General features: G+C 40.3%; 2 protein-coding genes across 4 annotated transcripts in view; both read left to right on the top strand.

Moving 5' to 3' along the window:
- Nucleotides 1-540: 540 nt before the first annotated feature.
- LOC119013134 (interleukin-6 receptor subunit beta-like) lies at nt 541-12,968 on the top strand. 3 transcript variants are annotated; one of them, XM_037087536.1, is made up of 16 exons: nt 541-1,323; nt 3,985-4,248; nt 4,337-4,463; nt 4,567-4,742; nt 4,851-4,972; nt 5,983-6,006; nt 6,213-6,375; nt 8,028-8,110; nt 8,213-8,423; nt 8,576-8,743; nt 9,282-9,383; nt 9,470-9,610; nt 9,714-9,851; nt 10,519-10,603; nt 10,718-10,799; nt 11,229-12,968. In XM_037087536.1, the coding sequence occupies exons 1-16, from the start codon at nt 1,269-1,271 to the stop codon at nt 11,634-11,636; spliced, it is 2,349 nt and encodes a 782-aa protein (XP_036943431.1). In that variant the 5' UTR covers nt 541-1,268; the 3' UTR covers nt 11,637-12,968. The 3 variants fall into 3 exon arrangements, with proteins under 3 accessions (XP_036943431.1, XP_036943430.1, XP_036943429.1); XM_037087535.1 differs by having other exon boundaries at nt 3,982-4,248; nt 8,579-8,743; XM_037087534.1 differs by having other exon boundaries at nt 3,982-4,248.
- A 221-nt stretch (nt 12,969-13,189) lies between these two features.
- Nucleotides 13,190-17,781, top strand: part of rngtt (RNA guanylyltransferase and 5'-phosphatase) — a 97,378-nt gene continuing 92,786 nt past the window's right edge. The window contains exons 1-4 of the mRNA XM_037086750.1: nt 13,190-13,635; nt 15,820-15,929; nt 16,014-16,117; nt 16,197-16,285. Coding sequence (XP_036942645.1) covers nt 13,572-13,635; nt 15,820-15,929; nt 16,014-16,117; nt 16,197-16,285 — 367 coding nt within the window. The 5' untranslated portion in view covers nt 13,190-13,571. The remainder of the gene's footprint in view (nt 13,636-15,819; nt 15,930-16,013; nt 16,118-16,196; nt 16,286-17,781) is intronic.

Raw genomic sequence — 17,781 nt, 5'->3', positions numbered from 1 at the left:
TGACCATTAAATATGTTTGTTTTCTTTTAAAGAAAGAAAGGGGAAAAGAAGTAAAACAAATTGAGCCTAATATCATTTTCATACATAAAGACATTTGGCACGTTTGATCTTTCAGGGACTTAATATGAAGTCAGATTTGATTATAATAACATGAAGGGATGTTTTTTTAATTATTATTTTGTATTTATTCATTTTTAGTTATTTATTATTATTAATATTATTTTTTGTACAAATTTCTAATTTACCAATGATAAGGAACCAATTACAGTTACACAATGACCGAGGTGAACTGACACTTTGTAAAAAAAAAAAACAGTTTTAAATTTGGTAGGCTGTGGAAGCATTATATATATATATATATATATATATATATATATATATATATATATATATATATATATATATATATATATATATATATATATATATATATATTTTTTTTTAATGAAGTTACATGACTCAGAATATGATTGTATTGCTCCAGAAATATTGTCTGTTCATTAACAACCTTACTAACCACTAGGTAGAGCTAGATGAACACAAAAGTAGGGCAGCAAAACACAATATGACACATAATATCTATCTATCTATCTATCTATCTATCTATCTATCTATCTATCTATCTATCTATCTATCTATCTATCTATTTTTACTTGTGGTAGCCTCTCAGTATTCCACTTCATGTAACTCAAGTAAAAGGAACTGATTACTTCCTCCAGCACTTCTCTTTTGTGAATGCATTTCTTCATTTCCTTACTCAACCCTCGACGATGTTTCCCAGCCAAATGGCTCCCAAGGCGACGACTTGTTGTCTTGACTGGTAAAACTGTATGACTCACGGCGTCTATATTCCAGGAGCGGGAGGGTTTAGTGATTTAACTCACGGTGCTCTGGAAACACACTATCAGTTTGGCAGACTAGTCCAAGAGTTTGGTCACTTCCTGTTGGCTGGCCGCGAGACTCCTGTTGAGAAACACATCTCGTTTATTTCAGGGGTTCTCGTTCTTTCTTTTTCTTTTTTCTTTCTTTTTTTCCCCTTTTTTTTGGGTTTTTTTTTTTTTTTTTTTTTTTTGCATCAGTTCCTGTTGCATAGTGGCTCAAAAAACTCAAGAGCAAGTAGGGTGGAAATGCAGCGCAGTGAAGTGCACACTGTGCCCCAACACGCACTGTGAAGTGGCGTGTTTTTATTTTATTTTATCTCGAGCAGATGAGAACCACCACAGCTCCAGGAGACGACTTCTCTCAGCTCTGGTGATGGGATAGAAGACATGTATCCCCTTCTGCTCCTGCTAGTCCTGGGTGTAACACCCTCCGCCTGTAAGGGTAAGTTAACCTCTCTTAATGTATATGTGTTGTGTAACATGTTGTGGAAGACGCTGAGCTTCCGACTGCTCTTGGATTTCTGGGAAACGCTAATTGTGTGTGTGTGTGTGTGTGTGTGTGTGTGTGTGTGTGTGTGTGTGTGTGTGTGTGTGTGTGTGTGTGTCCTGGTTTCGGATCGTGATGGTCACTGTACTGTACTACAAAAACCTCACCTTCATGCGATAATGAAACTGGAAAATGCTCGAAACTTGTTCGACTCATATTAAAACTTTGCTTATAGTCTATGATAACACCACGAATTAAATTATTGTTATCATTATTTTCAGTTACAGACAGTGTTATAGACTGTAGAGTACCCACAAGTCATACTGGAGAAAAAGATAAAGATATCATGTTGAAATATTACCTTAGAAGAACTGGAAGTTACACATATGAACACCACTGAGTAAAAGTCTTAAAGTGTGGGATGTTAAATGTACTTAGGTATCAACAGTAAAAAAGTGTCAAACATAGGTGTACCAGTTAATTATACATATATTTGCATGTATGTGTATGTAAATATGTGCTGTCACCATATCAGATTTACACCACATGATCATCCTGGACAGACATGAATTCAAGATATCTATTGACTTTTGTGCCTTTGTTTCCCGTGTGCATTTTCTCTTTTCTGGTGGATAAATTACCCTCAAAGTCCAAGTTAAGGGAGGTGGGGAGTGTAAATGTTGTTTTAAAGAAGCTCTTTGTAACAATTTGTTGCTATTTATGTGTGTTAATCACTTTTTATTCTTATTTGGCATATGCAAAAATGAGACCGTCCACGTCTCTCTTGCTTGCCCATACACACCCATGGATGGTCTGTTTTCGTTGTTTAATGCTGCCTGACTATTTCTCTGTGACGGACTGCGGTTGGATTTTTAGCAATGGCCCAAAGGATGAGTCTGTGTGTTTGATCTGGAGTGTCTTGTCTTAGCGCCTCGGGCCTTCTGACTAACAGGGAGCAACAGTGGCTAGTATTCGTTTAGATTTGAGATGCAGAAGTTCCACAGAACCCCCATTAACTTTCAGCAAGGCTCGTGGGGGTTCAATTACGTTTTTGAGACAAAGTCAAGGCACATCTGAGCCTCAGTTGACTGCCGGGAAACTGAAAAGCAGCACAACAACCCTGCTGAATGCTGGATGCCAACTCAAGCTATAGTGGTTTCCAGACGTCATCTAAAGACTATACACTCAGACTGGACCGGTGACCACAGACACACATAGCAGTTTGTGGAGCTGAAAGAATGAATAAACTACTGTACATTTCAGTTAAAATGTAGCTGTGAGGTTCTGCCTTAGCGGACTGGTGGTCATGTTGAGTCCACTTTATCCACAATAACACTCGCCTGGATATATATATATATATATAAAACAGATCAAATTGTTTTTCCTCTTTTTTTCCCAAAGTATTTTTATTGAAAAATACCATATGACACTTCCAATCACAGAGGCACAATTAAACTTTTTCCTTTTTTAAACAAATATGCATGTGTACACAGTCACATGTACACATATAAAAACAAAAATAGCGAAAAAACAAAACAGAGCAAAAAAAAAAAAAACACTGATAAGAATGTAGAGGAAAATAACTAGATTAAATTACAGAGTACAGTGTGACAGTACAGTGAACCACCCCCCCACCCACGCCCCCCGTCAGCGCATTACGACCAACACAAATAGTTTTTCTTTAGAACTGTGGGAAGGTTACACCTGTTTTTTTAAAACTTGGTTTTAAGGAAACACTTACTCATGCATGAAGAAAAAAAAAAGTCCTCTGACTCAAATTCCATGACCACAGCTAGTGCCATTAAATGGAAAATGTTTCCTGGTTGCAAAAAAAAAAAAAGATAAGAAAAGAAAAAAAAAACAGCTTTGATTTGATGATTTTCTCTGTCACTGACCAGTGAGTGTCTATTAAAGTCTTGATGATGCTGACATGAAACATAGAACAGTGGTGGAAAGATGTGCCAAATAAGACCCGGTGAGCGCTTTGCAATTTCGTGGGGTTGAGTCAGACAGTTCACACTCCATGAAGAGAAAGGACCCTGGTGTATGACCCGATTATAAAACAATCTCAAAAATGAGATTTCTACACATCCTGTACATTTTCTCATTGTGTGACTTCTCGTTACTTTTAAGTCACAAATTTCTATCGATCCATTCTAGAAATACACGGATGAATTTACTCCTCACTGCTCTCGCTGGGCATCCTCACCAGAACTTGAGGAGCGCCATCTTCGCACGTAAACTGCGACTTGATTTGTTACGTTTCACCATCCAGTTGGTGCAGCCGTGAGGTCGACTTCTTTCGATCCCTGAGTAACTGATCCCTCAAAACCACGCAAGTTTACGTTCGCAAACTGTCAAGTTACAGGCAATCATTTCGTGGTGGTGTAAAATCCATCGGTCTAACCATGACCATGAGAGCTTGATTAAAGGGGGATTTTTTTTGATCAAGGATTGACCCTAGAACGACAAGAGCAGTGTCAGTCCTCTCTTACTCTGTCCGGGAGAGAAACATAATCGCGTTTCCTGAATTGTCCAACCATCTCATTAATGTCACAATCTGTATCATCATTTGGAAAAAACAACAATTGAATTTAACTTCATCATTTCCAGCAGGCAATGAGAACACCTGCGATGTTGTCCCTAAAGATCTGTACATTGAAGCGGGATCCAGTATCTTGGTAGTGTGCCTGACCTCATGCGTCCGTGGCAAAATCTACTGGACGCTGGACAACAATGTATATGAGAGCCGGTATGACACGACCAACTCGACACATGCAGTCCTGTCACTGAGGAACTTCACTCTCCCCAGGGCGACACTGCAATGCCACAGCAATGACACCCATCAGGTCCTCGGAGGCACCACCATCAGAACGTACCGTAAGAAGCGTTTTTCGGAACATCTGTTGTCCCTTCAAGTTACGTGTGCTGTAACTTCATATATGAAAATGCTTTTTTGTTGTTGCAGTAAAACCCAGCAACCTGTCATGCTTCCTCCATTATAAGAAAGTGAGAAGGAATACACCAGATCTGTTCACATGTAGCTGGGAGCATCAGGTCGACCCTTCGTTGACGATAAACTACTCTTTACTGAGGTGGGTTCTCATATTTTGTCCCTTTTTGTGTTAGCACTAATGCAGGAGCAATTCTTTCTCATGTTGCTTTATGCTAATGATATAAAACATTTATGTCTTTCAGGACTGATTCATCCTCCCCTGAGCTGAGTGTCTGCAGCTCATCTAGAAAAAGATGCACAGGGGCATATAACTCTTTCAATATAACTTTATCCGGGTCTTATAATGTCACTGTGAAAGCTCAATCTGCTGTTTGGGAAGCGACCTCCGACCCTTTTGAATTTAAAGCTTTACATATTAGTAAGTGCCATAAAGTAATTTTGGTGGATTTTTCTCAACGATGTCCTTTTGGTTTTAACTTCGCATGTGTCTGCATTTTGACGTGCTGTCGTGTTCATATTCCCCCAGTAAAAATCCCCCAGCCAGAGTTAAGTAATGTGACTCTCAGCTCTGATCGTCTGCTGGTTATGTGGAAAATCTGGCCATACGATTCATCAAATAAGTACCACTGTCAGGTCAACTACAGCAAGGTACGTCCCTCCTGGATCTTTTTAAATCTAATCTCATCTTGAAGTATATACTGGAGGCAACCGGGAGACAGTGTTGAATCACAGGCAACGATTTCAATGACAGGAGTCACAGACAGACAGATGAGCAACAGACCAGGTCATCATTAGTATCGGATGCTTGGCAAAAAAAATGAACTGGATTAGGACAGACTACTAAAGATACAGTAATCAACATGGCTGGGTCAGGTAACGTTTAAATGAATACAACAAACAACATTACTTTTGTTGTGTCCGGAGGTTATGTTTTCACCCCTGCCCATTTTTTGTTTGCTTGGTTGGTTTGTCAGCTAGATTACACAAAAAAATTTGCTGAATGGATTTTCATGGTTCCGTTAACTTTTGGTGGAAATACGGGCAATTGGACTGGTCCAGGTCAGGATTTTTTTTTTTTTACTTATTTATTTATTCATTTTTTTTAAAGAAATAAAAATACAACAGACAGAAAGAGGGACAACAGACAGGGACTTCATTGGTAAGGTGAAATGCATGGTGAAGAAAAGCTTTGAAGTGAACAGAGGCTCGGTTACATTGCAATGTTAATGACTGTCTTTGAAATTTAGGGTGCTTATGATTCATAAGACTGGGGTCACTGACAGTCCATGCTAGCGGTCGAGGTGCAGAAGAAATAAGACAGTCCTCCAAACAAATTAGGAACATTTCTTGAACTATTTCTATGTAGGCCGTTTTTTTGTTTTTGTTTTTGTTTTGTTTTTTTTTTCCCTTACTTCTTTTCACCAAGTGAGAGATTTTGTAGTGGTTAGGGGGTGATCCTTTGGTGTGCTTACAACATTTAAACTGTAAACTATTAACAATATATACAAAGTGAACTGTGAAAAGTGAAGCATTTTAAGTTAGTTGCAGACGTACACCAATAACATAATCCTTATTGCTCCCATTAAAAAAAAAAACTGTCAAAACTAGAGAACAGCTGTTTTTGATTAAGGCCATTTCTGTTGCTTTTTCTGTTCCAGATGATCAGTGAAGGAACTCCAGAGGTAAGAGACACATTCTTCCCTGCCAAATCATCTTATTTCAACAAAACCTTGGAGTGAAAGGTTTCCAAAAGCACATAACATCTGTTTTATTTGTTAATTAGATGTTGGATTGCGGTGAAGGATGATTCATTAGATAATCAGATGTTAGTTCCCTTGAATGTGAACAGATTTTTCCAACTGAAATCTGTGTTTGGTTTCTTTATTAGTGGGAGATCAGTGAGATAGAACATCAGGAAAGTGCACGTTGGAGCATGACCACAGAGAGATTGGAATCCTGCAGTAACTACACAGTTGCAGTCCGCTGTAATTTAAGCAAGGGCCCCTGGAGTGACTGGAGCCCGGAGAAGATGGTTCTGTCCAAACTGAAAAGTAAGAACAATGTCAAAACTGCTTCCATCCGCATCACCTGACCACAAACTATGTTTCATCTGCTTTTAAGAATGGCTTACATTACTATTGACTTTCTGAATTTTATTTCTAATAATTGTAATAGAATGTCGATGAGATGGATATACCTTGGCTACAAAAAGACAATAATTTGGCACCACTTTTGTCCTGGTGTCATGAAGATCAAGGATTAGACAATGATAACAACTGTAAGGTTTACATACTGTGTCAGTGTACCTAGAAATGCATCCATGCTTTGAGTAGCCCATGGGCATGTGGGTCTTAAAATGGGCAGTGCTATCTCAAAGCAGCAGAGAGCAATCACGCCAATGACCAACATATCGTGATCTAAAGTCAATGGTGCAGTATTTTTCCGCGCACACTGCACTGGCAGGTTCACCACATTCTACTTTAATGATTAGAGGGGCCATATGAAACACGTCCATATGCCCAATAATGACACTGCAGGGAATATCGTGGCACATTTGAGCAGCAAAACTAAAAGCTTTAGTCTTTAACTTGACAGGACAGAGGAAACTCAGCCGAGGAAACAGATTTAAACTGTGGAATAAACATTTCCAGAGTGCTCTGATGGAGCTCAGGATTTATCAGGAGGATGGAAGCTTCACCTCAAACCATGTTGCTGTATAAATCTGAAATATATGTGTGAGCTTTTGATGAGTGGAAAAACACACAGAACATTCACCAACATCAGATTCTGTCAATGTGTCGGGAGATAATCAGTGAAGCTAAGGCTGGTATATGTACAAAACACAGCTGGAGACGCTGTGACTTCACATTTGGCTTGTTGCCCTGAAACAGGCAGTAAATTGTTCCGTGGTCTCTGTAAAAACATTCCCAGGTTTCACACTCACAAATGTAGCTTCAAACTGCAGCCACCGACTTGGCAGCTTTCTCTGCCTTGCTCGTCTTAAAGGAATGTCAATGTAGTGTGATGGTGTCAGTGGTTAGCAGAAACATTTACATTATATCCCGGCAGCTCGTCTGTTACTGTAGGCACTTTTATCGATATGCTCGATCACATTTTGGCTGATACTCGTCTCCCACAGCCTGTTGAGTTGGGAGACGTTTTTTTTCATTGGAGGGGTTGGGAGGGAAGGGATGTCAACAAATGGACCAGAACTGATGCACTGTTTAACTAGTGAAAGGGAGACGGACATGCCCAAAATGCACTTGCACCGTGAACTTAAACCATGCGCCCTAGTTTGTTTAAATTAGCCCCTAAATGTTCATCTAGTTCATCTGTTTACAAACTGACACTGGTTTTGCTTCAGAAGAGAATAGAAAGGGACTAAAAATAAGCTTGCACCACTGATACCTGACATACATCTAAGTGGCAGGTTTGGACATGGCTGACATGGCAAAACATGACAGTTAAATTGATTCCAAGCAACTGACACCAGACAATTACAGGATAGGTGACACATAATAACTAATCAGTTTCCTTTCAGAGTTGAGAACTAAAGGAAATCCTGGAACGCAAAAAACAAACAAACAATGACAATGGTACCATCACCTCACCTCACCTCACCATGAACTTGAAGCTGTTTTGCTCTCAGTTCCAGGAGAGAACAGTGGTCCTGTTGTTTCAAACGTATTTTAACCCTTAACAGAGAGCGATTACGAGCCGCGCCTGTGGAGAACGGTAGCTGGAGTGGAGAAAAATGGAGTCAGAAGAGTTCATGCCATGTGGACGGTAAGGAAGCCTCTGAATGCTGCCTTTTGTCTTTTCATCTTTTTATTTTCCTGCATTTTTTGCATTTCTCGGTGACTGAAGCGCTGCTAACTGTCTCTGCAGTATGTTCCTCCAACATGCCAAGACACATTTAACTACACTATCAGACAAACGCCCTACAAAGAAAACACGACTGGAGTGAATCACACGGCTGCTTTATGTGACAGTTCGATTTGTGATGTGAACCAAGATGCACACATAATAACTCTTGAAGTCTTCCATAAAGACTCCCTGTTTGCGGAGGACTCTGTTTATGTTCCAGCCATTGGAGAGAGTGAGTATTGATGCTTTTGATCTCGCTTTCTTAATGGGTTACCACAATTTATGCCTCATGTTGCTTCATTTTAATGGAGTATTGCTCTGCCCTGATGCATGGAAGTGGCCTTGTATCAAGCTATTAGCTCATTTTCATTGGATCTCACTTAGCAGGCCTCCCTGAAGTTACCGGCATCCAGACGAACTCAACCCCTGAGGGTGTCATTTGGCTTAGCTGGAAGGCTCCTGTGCAGCCTGTCAGGGCTTTCATGATCGACTACACCCACAATGGAAATCAGTCCTGGAAGGAGACCAAAGACACTCACGCAAGTCTGGATGGTATGTTAGACAACAGATGTGGAGTGGTTGATGGATGTCAGATAGATTAGATTTGATACCGGGATCCGAGGCATCATCAAACCCATGATAATTTGCGGGCTATGACGTTTTTGACCGTCTTATCAATTATTTCCATCATCGGGGTGTGGCATGTAATGGATACACTGGTGGAAATAAACATATAAAGGCTGCTCTGTCATCCATTAGGCAGAGAGATTGCGTAAATTGATAACTATGGAGTTCTCAATAACTGTGACTCATCTCCTGCAGCTACAAAGGCACTTTGACATATTTGTACCTCACCTAAACTCCAGGGGTGGTGGACGTACTCAGATCTTTTGCTTAAGTAAAAGTAACAAATCTGCGGTGTAAAAATACTCTGTGAATCGGTGGAGCTCAGTGTGAATTGGCAAGCTCTGAGCTGTCCACTGGTGATTGGATCACTCAGGCCCGGCTGTTGAACGGAAAGAGATTTACATTTATTGATTTACTGCCACTTTCCGATTACAGAAAAAATAAAGTCTTCCCTTTCTTACAGCCCTCTTGGATAAGACGCCGTACAATATCACAGTAACTCCCCTCTTTGATGACAAGACAGGTCATGGTGCACAGGTGCTTGATATCTGCTCCAGAAAAGGAGGTACATCTTTCAGATTTTTTTCTAGGATTCTGTAAACACATGTCTATGTGTCACTGTCGCTGATTTTGAGAACATGCCCCCTGCAGATCCAGGGAATGTCGATATCAGCATTATGCCTGGACAGCGAAGTGCTTATATAAGTTGGGATGTGAGGCCACAGGAGGTGTGCAGTGATGAGGTTGTCAGCTTCACCATCTTCTACAGCACAGAGCAAGGACCAGAGCTCAGTAAGGCCACCGCAGGCTTGACTGAAGTCTGCTAATCAATCAAAGATACTTATCCCCCCTTCCTGTCACATTTTACGGCATTTCTGTCATGGCTTTGTTCCAGATGTTACTGCCAGCAGCAAAAGTCATCACACTCTGCAAGATCTGACACCAGAAACTCAATACAGCGTCTATGTCAAGGCCACAGCTCACACCAGAACCACCAACAGCGAAGAGAAGTCCTTTAAAACCACAAGATTCGGTGAGTAGTCAGTGACACAAATTTACACACATTTTCACACATTTTAGCACAGGGTTTAAAGATTCGTAAGAGCTGATGGCACTTAAAGATAAGCCTTGAGTCAGAGGCTTTAACCCTCCCACCCGCACAATTTGGCAGCGTATGTCTCACCACAGCAGATGTACTACTTCATTCATGTTTTGGCATGTCAGGTTGACGGAGGTGAGAACACCTCCCATATCTCCCGTTCATTTTGTGCGCTGGTTGCACACTGAGGCTGTTTCAGCTTGTGGGTTTGCAGAAAAAAGGGCCTGCTGCACACAAAAAATGTAAACATATAATCATCCTCGGGGCGTAGACCCTTGATTCATGTAATTAAAAAATGACTTCGCAACTGAAAAAAAGAAATGAACAGACAGGAAATAGATGTTGTGCGTACTGACCAGAAGAAGTAAATTATGGAGTATACAGATTTCATTCACAGAACATCTGATATAAGTAAATGATGTACAGCATACGGAAGGAATTTCGATCCTGGAGGACGACTGAGAAACGACCAATCGATCATCCCAACAGCTGGCTGACTGGTTGCTCAAAACATCATAAATTATCAGGCCTCGCCCATCTGTCAGAAGAATGTGCTTTGTTATGGTGTGCATTCGTTCATCGCAATTCTTTTCTTCAACAGATCCGCATTTCAGCCGAACTCTCACCATCTGCGGAACCCTCCTTATATTCCTTGTGTTATCTGTCGGATTGTGCAGTGCTGTTCAGTAAGTTTCAATATCTTATTGTCAGCAATCAGGCGATATGGACATCTCCATAACCTTTACATTTGCGAGCAAAAAAACCAAACATGTTAATGAAGCCTATAATCTGATTTTCAGGTGGAAGAAATTCAAGGACAAGCTGGTGCCTGATCCTGGCCGCAGTTCTGTGGCGTTGTTGGTGTCAGCAGGTCAAAAGATGGTGAGGAAGGAATCACATCCATTTTAAACACTACTCACATTTATTGTCGGTCATTTGTGGTCACGGGGAGACAAGGTGCTTCTTTATTCAAACAAAGTGTAAATGAATTGGAAAAAGTCAAAACAAAAATTGCAGCGGTTTGTGTCTATGGCCTGAGCCACCTCAGGAGCCTTTGACCAGACACCAGACCAGACCTTTGCCATCACTGTAGCTACTGTTAGCTTGTTAGCTCAGTTAGCTGTGCAGGTTGGTGTTTCGGGTCAGGAGACTGCTCACAACAAGAGGGTCTGTGGATTATCTTTTTGGCACTTTGAGCACCACAAGCCGAGTGTACCGGTCATGATTCTGTGTCCAAGATTTTATCTTATGTTCTTGCTTTTTCCTTATCCCTTTCTTTGTCTGTGTGTCAACCTGTTGATGTGACCGTAGGGCCCGTGCACCTTCGAGCCATCCGAAAGCATCTGCAGCAACATTTACACTGAGGAAGCTCAGACGCCGTCCACCTTTCTGCCTGACACAGGCTTTAATGAAAACCCACCAAGTGAGCAGACAGGAGGATACGATGACCCTGCCATAGCCCCGGCAACAGACAGACAAACTGAAGACCCGGTTGAACCTGTAGAGACGCAGCCTCCATCTTCTCCTGGAGAATTATCACATCTGCTCTCTTCAGAGAGCGGCCTGTCCAGCCCATATCGAAGTCAGAGTCCCCAGGAAACTCCTGCTCCGAAGACCAGTAAGCCATGTAAACGTGTGCCAGTGAAACAGCCGGAAAAGATGCCACCGCTGAGTGTTTACGTCAGTCTGGACATGTTTGAACAAGGTCAGGGCAGGTAAGGGAGGTGACAAGACAACTTGTAACGAGTTTACAAGAATCAAGTTGGACTGCGCTCGATGGGGAATGAAAGTAATGATGATTGGGTTTAATATGACTGTTTATCAAAATGTAATGCCTTGTTGTGTAAAACACTGTATGTTTGCATTTCACCAACGTCTATCTTTTATTGATACAAACATGTAAATATTTATGTAAAAAAAAAATGTGTGTACTTGCTGCTTTATTGAGTCAAGCTGATGTATTTTACAGAGATAGTTACATGGACATAATATATGTATGTCCCTCAAGCAGGGGTTTTCTATTCATTTACTACATCATGTTGTGGAGGTCGAAATGATGAAACAAATGTGAACACATTCAGACTGCATCATATTATGTCATAACGCCCAGGTTTGTCCATGGTAGCTTTGGTAGATTTGTGTAAATAGTGAGGATTCAGTTTTGTTTTAAAAGTCAGAATACTATCCCTGTACTATATTAGGATTCTCATGTGTTTCTTGTTTATTTTTCCTGCACAACTTGGCGTGAATTACAACATTAACATTTACTTTACATAAGCTGTGTGATAGTATGGCATTTATTGTTATGCAGCTATGTTTAGATATCCCTTTCACACTAGTCGTTTTTTGTATAGAATGATGTGAAAAGGGCTCCAGAACTACACCCAACATGCTGTTTACAGATATAATGCAATGCCTCATCACAAATCTAGTTTTGTTCACTGTATATTGTGTGTATATATATATATTGAAAATGGTTAAGGGGGCACTATGTATTTTTTGGAGAAGAAATTCAAACTCAGAAGTTTTACATTTTCAACATAAATGAGGTAATGATACAAACTCAGAAATATATATATTTTTTCAATACATTTTTAAACAAGCTGTTCTCAGAGGAAAATAAGGTCCCTAGAACAATGTTCGAAGCAAGAAAGGTGGCAGGGTCCGCCACAAACAGTACGAAATCGTGTTGTCCTTGAAGGTCAGATTGTTTATTCAGTCTGATTATTAAGTGTGTTTACGCCTAAAAAATCAACAAAGATCTTTCTCTTTAGAAGTTAAAACTTCCAACTCCATAAACTACATAGTGCACCTTTAAACAGTTCAAAGTTAATTCATCACCAAATGCATTGAAACATTTTAATAAATATTCATGTATATTCACATTTATATAACATGTATATAGTTAAATGTGTTTGAAAACTGGTGTGAGTTTGTACTTTATCGAACATGAAACAATAAAACAAAACCAGGCCATGTCTGTGGCAGAGAACCACAAGAATATTACAAATAACAAACATGTAAAATAAAGAAAGGAAAATCAGTAATTTACCCTCTGTCTTGTTGTTTGAAATGTGCTGCTTTTAATCCATTTCAAAGACAAATGGTGATATGGTCTGTGATAGGAGAACACATGTATAAGCATGTGTGCATTTTTTTTATTTGTTTATTTTTGCAGAAGGTTAAAAGTACATGTACGGTCAGGTGGGCAGTTTTGTGTCCTTCCTCGTGTGTGCAGCAGGTGGCGGTAGCACGAAGGTTGTCGTCTGAGCTACACACATTAGCAACCAGAGTAGAAGACTGGCTAGTTTAGCCCTAGCTAGCTAGCGCGTTTGTTGACTGTAGCGAGGCTGTGCTAGCTAATTGCTAACAATCTGGATTTAAGAAGAAACGGAATAAAAACATAACGCCATTTTTGGGATGCTTATCGTCCGCGAGGTGTAATAGCACATGTTTTGTGTAAATATCCGCCGGCCCGTCAGGATGTTGACCGGGCTCAAACTTGTTGGATGATCCTCCTGAATTAGAAGCTAAAGGGCCTTGAGTCCGCGGTGCTTGGGTCAACGACAACCGGGAATCGGTGTGATCTGAGAGGGGGAGCATCCAGCTACAGGCTAGCTAGTTAGAATCACTGCACCAAAACCTCTCCTGAAAATGTCACATAACGGACCCCCTCCTCGATGGCGGAATTGTCCCAGAAGAGGACAGCCAGTGGCAGGTGAGACAATAACGGCTAATCTAACGCTTCATTAATCATACTAAATTAACGTTACGTTTTGCAATTGCTATTATAATTAGCTGTTAGCTGTGGGATTTATTGCATCTTGTGTTCTTCACTCTGAATGCTGATAGTACATATTAGGGTACCTTTTCTGGAATGTTATGATCCGCTTTTCTAATTTTCCGAACGTCCTGATGTACCGGGCAGCCACTTGGTTCTGTTTCAGTCACGTATAAATGGGATGTCTAGCATCACAACACAGTGACGTTAGTGAGCAGTGTAGTCCCTAGTATATAAATATCTTTTTTTATTTTATTTTTTTAAAATGCGATGTTTGGTGTGAGATAAGGCGCCGATGCCACTGGATTACACTAAGGAACTCAAGAAGCTTAGACATTTATCAGTGCGCATGTTTGTTTGCGGCTTACAGCGAGACCACCTTCATTTGTCATATTTTCAAATGGAGCTTGACATGACACCGTCCGAGCGCGCGCCGTTTAGCTAAATTGGCACCTGTGGCTTACGGGCTATCGAAGTGCGTGCTTTTTACGAGCCAACAACTCCGATTTAATCCCGAGTTTAAGCCGACTCTGTGGGAGCTATGTGTTTTTCATTTATTTCCCGTAAGAAAAAGTGCAGTAGAAAAGTGCTAACAGTCAGGGAGCTGGCTAGCATCGCTGTCGGAGCGTCACGTGTCAAAACAAACCGGGGCAGTAGCATGGTTGGGCACGATTCTATGTAGCGGTCGTCATACAGTAAATCATGTAAACATGACCGCTTGTTTACATGAATCTGGCATGGCAAGACCCATGTACACCCTCGTCTGCTTTTTATAAGTGCAGCAGTCGAGACAGATGTACAAATTAACGTTAACGTTGGTAATGGTGGTACTTAAAGATCCAGACCTATTACTTTAACTAAAGCACACAGACGGGTCAACTTAGATATGACAATACCTTTTGTATGGAAGGCCATACCAGTCATAATTCTGGGATAGAGGGTCGAAATTCTGAGACCTAAAGTCAGTATTTTGAGATCAAACGCCAAAATATGAAATAAAAAGTCAAAATTATACACGCCTCATAATTAGTCAGGCATATTGGAACATGGGTACATATACAGTCCCGGTCAAAATTTTAAATATGATTGTAATGGAAATGTATACCATGGCAGACTTAAATTCTGATGATTTCTACAGCTCTAATTTTACTGTGATGGGATGAGAGGGACACATGCTGCTTTGCCACAAAAAGAAACATTTGCGCAATTGGCTTCAAATCTTAATTTGATTTATATGAATGCGCCTTCTGAAAATGTGACCAGATCTGCTGGGTCAAAAGTAGATATACAGTAACTCGAATGGTAAATGCAGGTGATTTTATAACGTTGTGTGAATCACATTTTCTGTGTTTGGTCTCTTAACTTCTTCTGAGTGATTCTGATTGATAATGGCTGATGACTTTTCTCAGCACTCTAAGCCACAAACGCTATAATGGGAAAGAAAAAGAGCCCACCATTGATTTGAACTAGTCAGGAAAGCTTACTGACAAGCATCTTGTTAGAAATATTATGCTGTGGGGATGTTTTGCTGCCAGTGGATCTGGTGCTCTAAAGAAAGTAAATGGAATAATAGAGAAGGACGATTATCTCCCAATTCTTAATGAAAACCTAAAATCATCAGCCAAGAGATCTGGGCTTGGGTGCAGTTAGGTGTTCCAACAGGACAATGATCCCAAACGCAAATCAGACGTGGTAAAGGAAAGGCTAAATCAGGCTAGAATTGAGGTTTCGGAATTGCCTTCCCAAAGTCCTGACTTGAACCCCATCAAGATCATGTGGAATGAGCTGGAGAAACAAATTCGTGTTACTGTCCAACTCCACTCATTCTGTCGAGGAGTGGTTAAAAATTCAGCCCGAGAACTACCAGAGGTGGTGGATGGGCATCAAAAGCCACCTTGTGGCAAAAATGGCCAAGGGACATTTAACCAAATATTAGAATTACTGTATGTATGTTTTTGAGCCAGCAGATTTATCGTATGTTCGGAAAAACCCATAATAAATGTATTTATATATATTTATAAATACATTTATATAATCTTTTGGGTAATCTTAACAGCAGCCCTACTCAGTACAGTTTTATATTGAGGACCACTTGTTCATTCCATGCATTTTCCTGCGTAGGTAAATTCCTGCCAATGAAAACGATGTTGGGCCCCAGATATGATGACCAGGTTGCAGAGGAGAACAGGTTTCACCCGAGCATGCTGTCCAACTACTTAAAAAGTCTAAAAGTAAGTAACTGTGTGAAGACTGAAGTTCTGAGGAACATTCTGAAATAAAACACATCTCACCATGCCATTTGTGTTTTCTTTCAGGTGAAAATGGGTTTGCTTGTCGACTTGACGAACACTACTCGCTTTTATGACCGCAACGACATTGAAAAAGATGGCGTCAAATACGTGAAGCTTCAGTGCAAAGGGTATGAATATATTCCCTGTCTTGAATCAAACATTTAACGGTAATATAGTCTATAATATATGTCACTCTGTTTGTTTTAGCCACGGGGAATGCCCTTCAAAAGAGACGACTTCGATGTTCATCAGGCTCTGTGAACACTTTATTGAGAAGAATCCCACAGAACTGATAGGTAAGGGAAGCAGAGCTCAACAGATGGATCAGATCATTGACTGATCATGTGCTTCTGGCACCTGTCTTTTTCTGTTTGAGTTTGTCACAATTTTCTTTTTTGCTTAAACAAACTAATAAACAAAAGTCTGTGTTTTGGCGGACCCTGCCACCTCTCTAGCTTCAAACATCGCTCTGGGAACTTTATCTTCCTCTGAAAACAGCTTGTTTGTTCACTGACAGAAAAGATAGATATTTATGAGTTTGTATTACTACAGAAATAATCAATATGCTCAATATCTAAATTCTGAGTTTAAATTTCTTCTTCAAAGCTACATAGTGCCCATAGTGCACATTTGAAACAAGGTAGTCCTCGCCTCTTGTCTCAGTGTTTAACTCATAAAGATGATGTAAGTGTAACTAAAGTCTGTGAAGTGCTCTGTGGTTCACATCAGATTATGGTATAATAAGATCATATAAGAAAGTAGAACCCTGAGGAGCTGCTGCTGTAAATGTCTTAGCAGGGTGTTTTCTTTACTTAGACTGCAGGAACAGCTTTGTCTCAGCAGTAACTCATTTTAATCTTGTTTTAATGGCGTGGCACCTCACTGCTCCCTCAGACATTCAAGCTCCCTATCATCCCGCTAGATGTGAATTTTAATGCCCGAGCAGCATCTCAGAACCTTGACTCTTAGGCTTGAACATCTGGAGCACCTCTGCTTTATTTCAGAAACCATTATATTGGCTCTCTAATCGAGCAGTAAAGAACACAGTTATACTACGAGTCGGTTTATCCTCAAGGATTTACAGTTTTGCGATCATAATTCCTCATTCCTCTAAATTGCCAAGAGTGTGCTGGCATGCACTGCGATTCTCTGTGTTTTAGAATCAAGTGTCCTCACAATAGTTTTATTGGGGTACCAGAATTTCTGGCATCTGTATTTCTTTTTAATATAATAGTAATAATAGTTCATTTATAGAGCACCTTTCAAATCGTAAACTGCAGCTGTAAGTGCTTTATGAGAGAAGCAACAGAAATCAATAACCAAGTTATTAGGAAAAGGAGAAGTACAAGTCAAATGTTTGAGCTGTTTCTTAAAACTTGCTGTTGCGTGTCATATTTGTGATCGAACGTTGTTCCAATGGATGCAGCTGCAGCTTTCCTTTTTTTTTTGTAGTTTATTTTTTCCAACCTTGAGCAAGCCAGCTGGAACAGGTTGGAATAAAAGCAGAAAAGCAATCAGAGAGGTATGAAGGAAACTTATGTAGGGCTGTAACAACAGGCGGAATCATTTTAAAATCAGTCTTCAGCATCCTTGTCGAATTATAAATAAGTTAAGGCAAATTATCATCAACACATAAAGCACTGATAGTGACGCAGTAGCCGTGCACAGTTTAGTGCCTTCATGGGAGGCTTAAGGAAGTTTTGCCAACATGAGTGGGGATTAGGGCCCCTTTTTTCCAAATTTCCCCAAACATGATGTTATTTTATGTTAATTTATAAAATGGAAGTAGCTC

This window comes from Acanthopagrus latus, chromosome 22 (genome assembly GCF_904848185.1).
Source record: "Acanthopagrus latus isolate v.2019 chromosome 22, fAcaLat1.1, whole genome shotgun sequence".
Classification (NCBI taxonomy): Eukaryota; Metazoa; Chordata; class Actinopteri; order Spariformes; family Sparidae; genus Acanthopagrus; species Acanthopagrus latus.
This window is presented reverse-complemented; position numbering and strand designations above follow the sequence as displayed.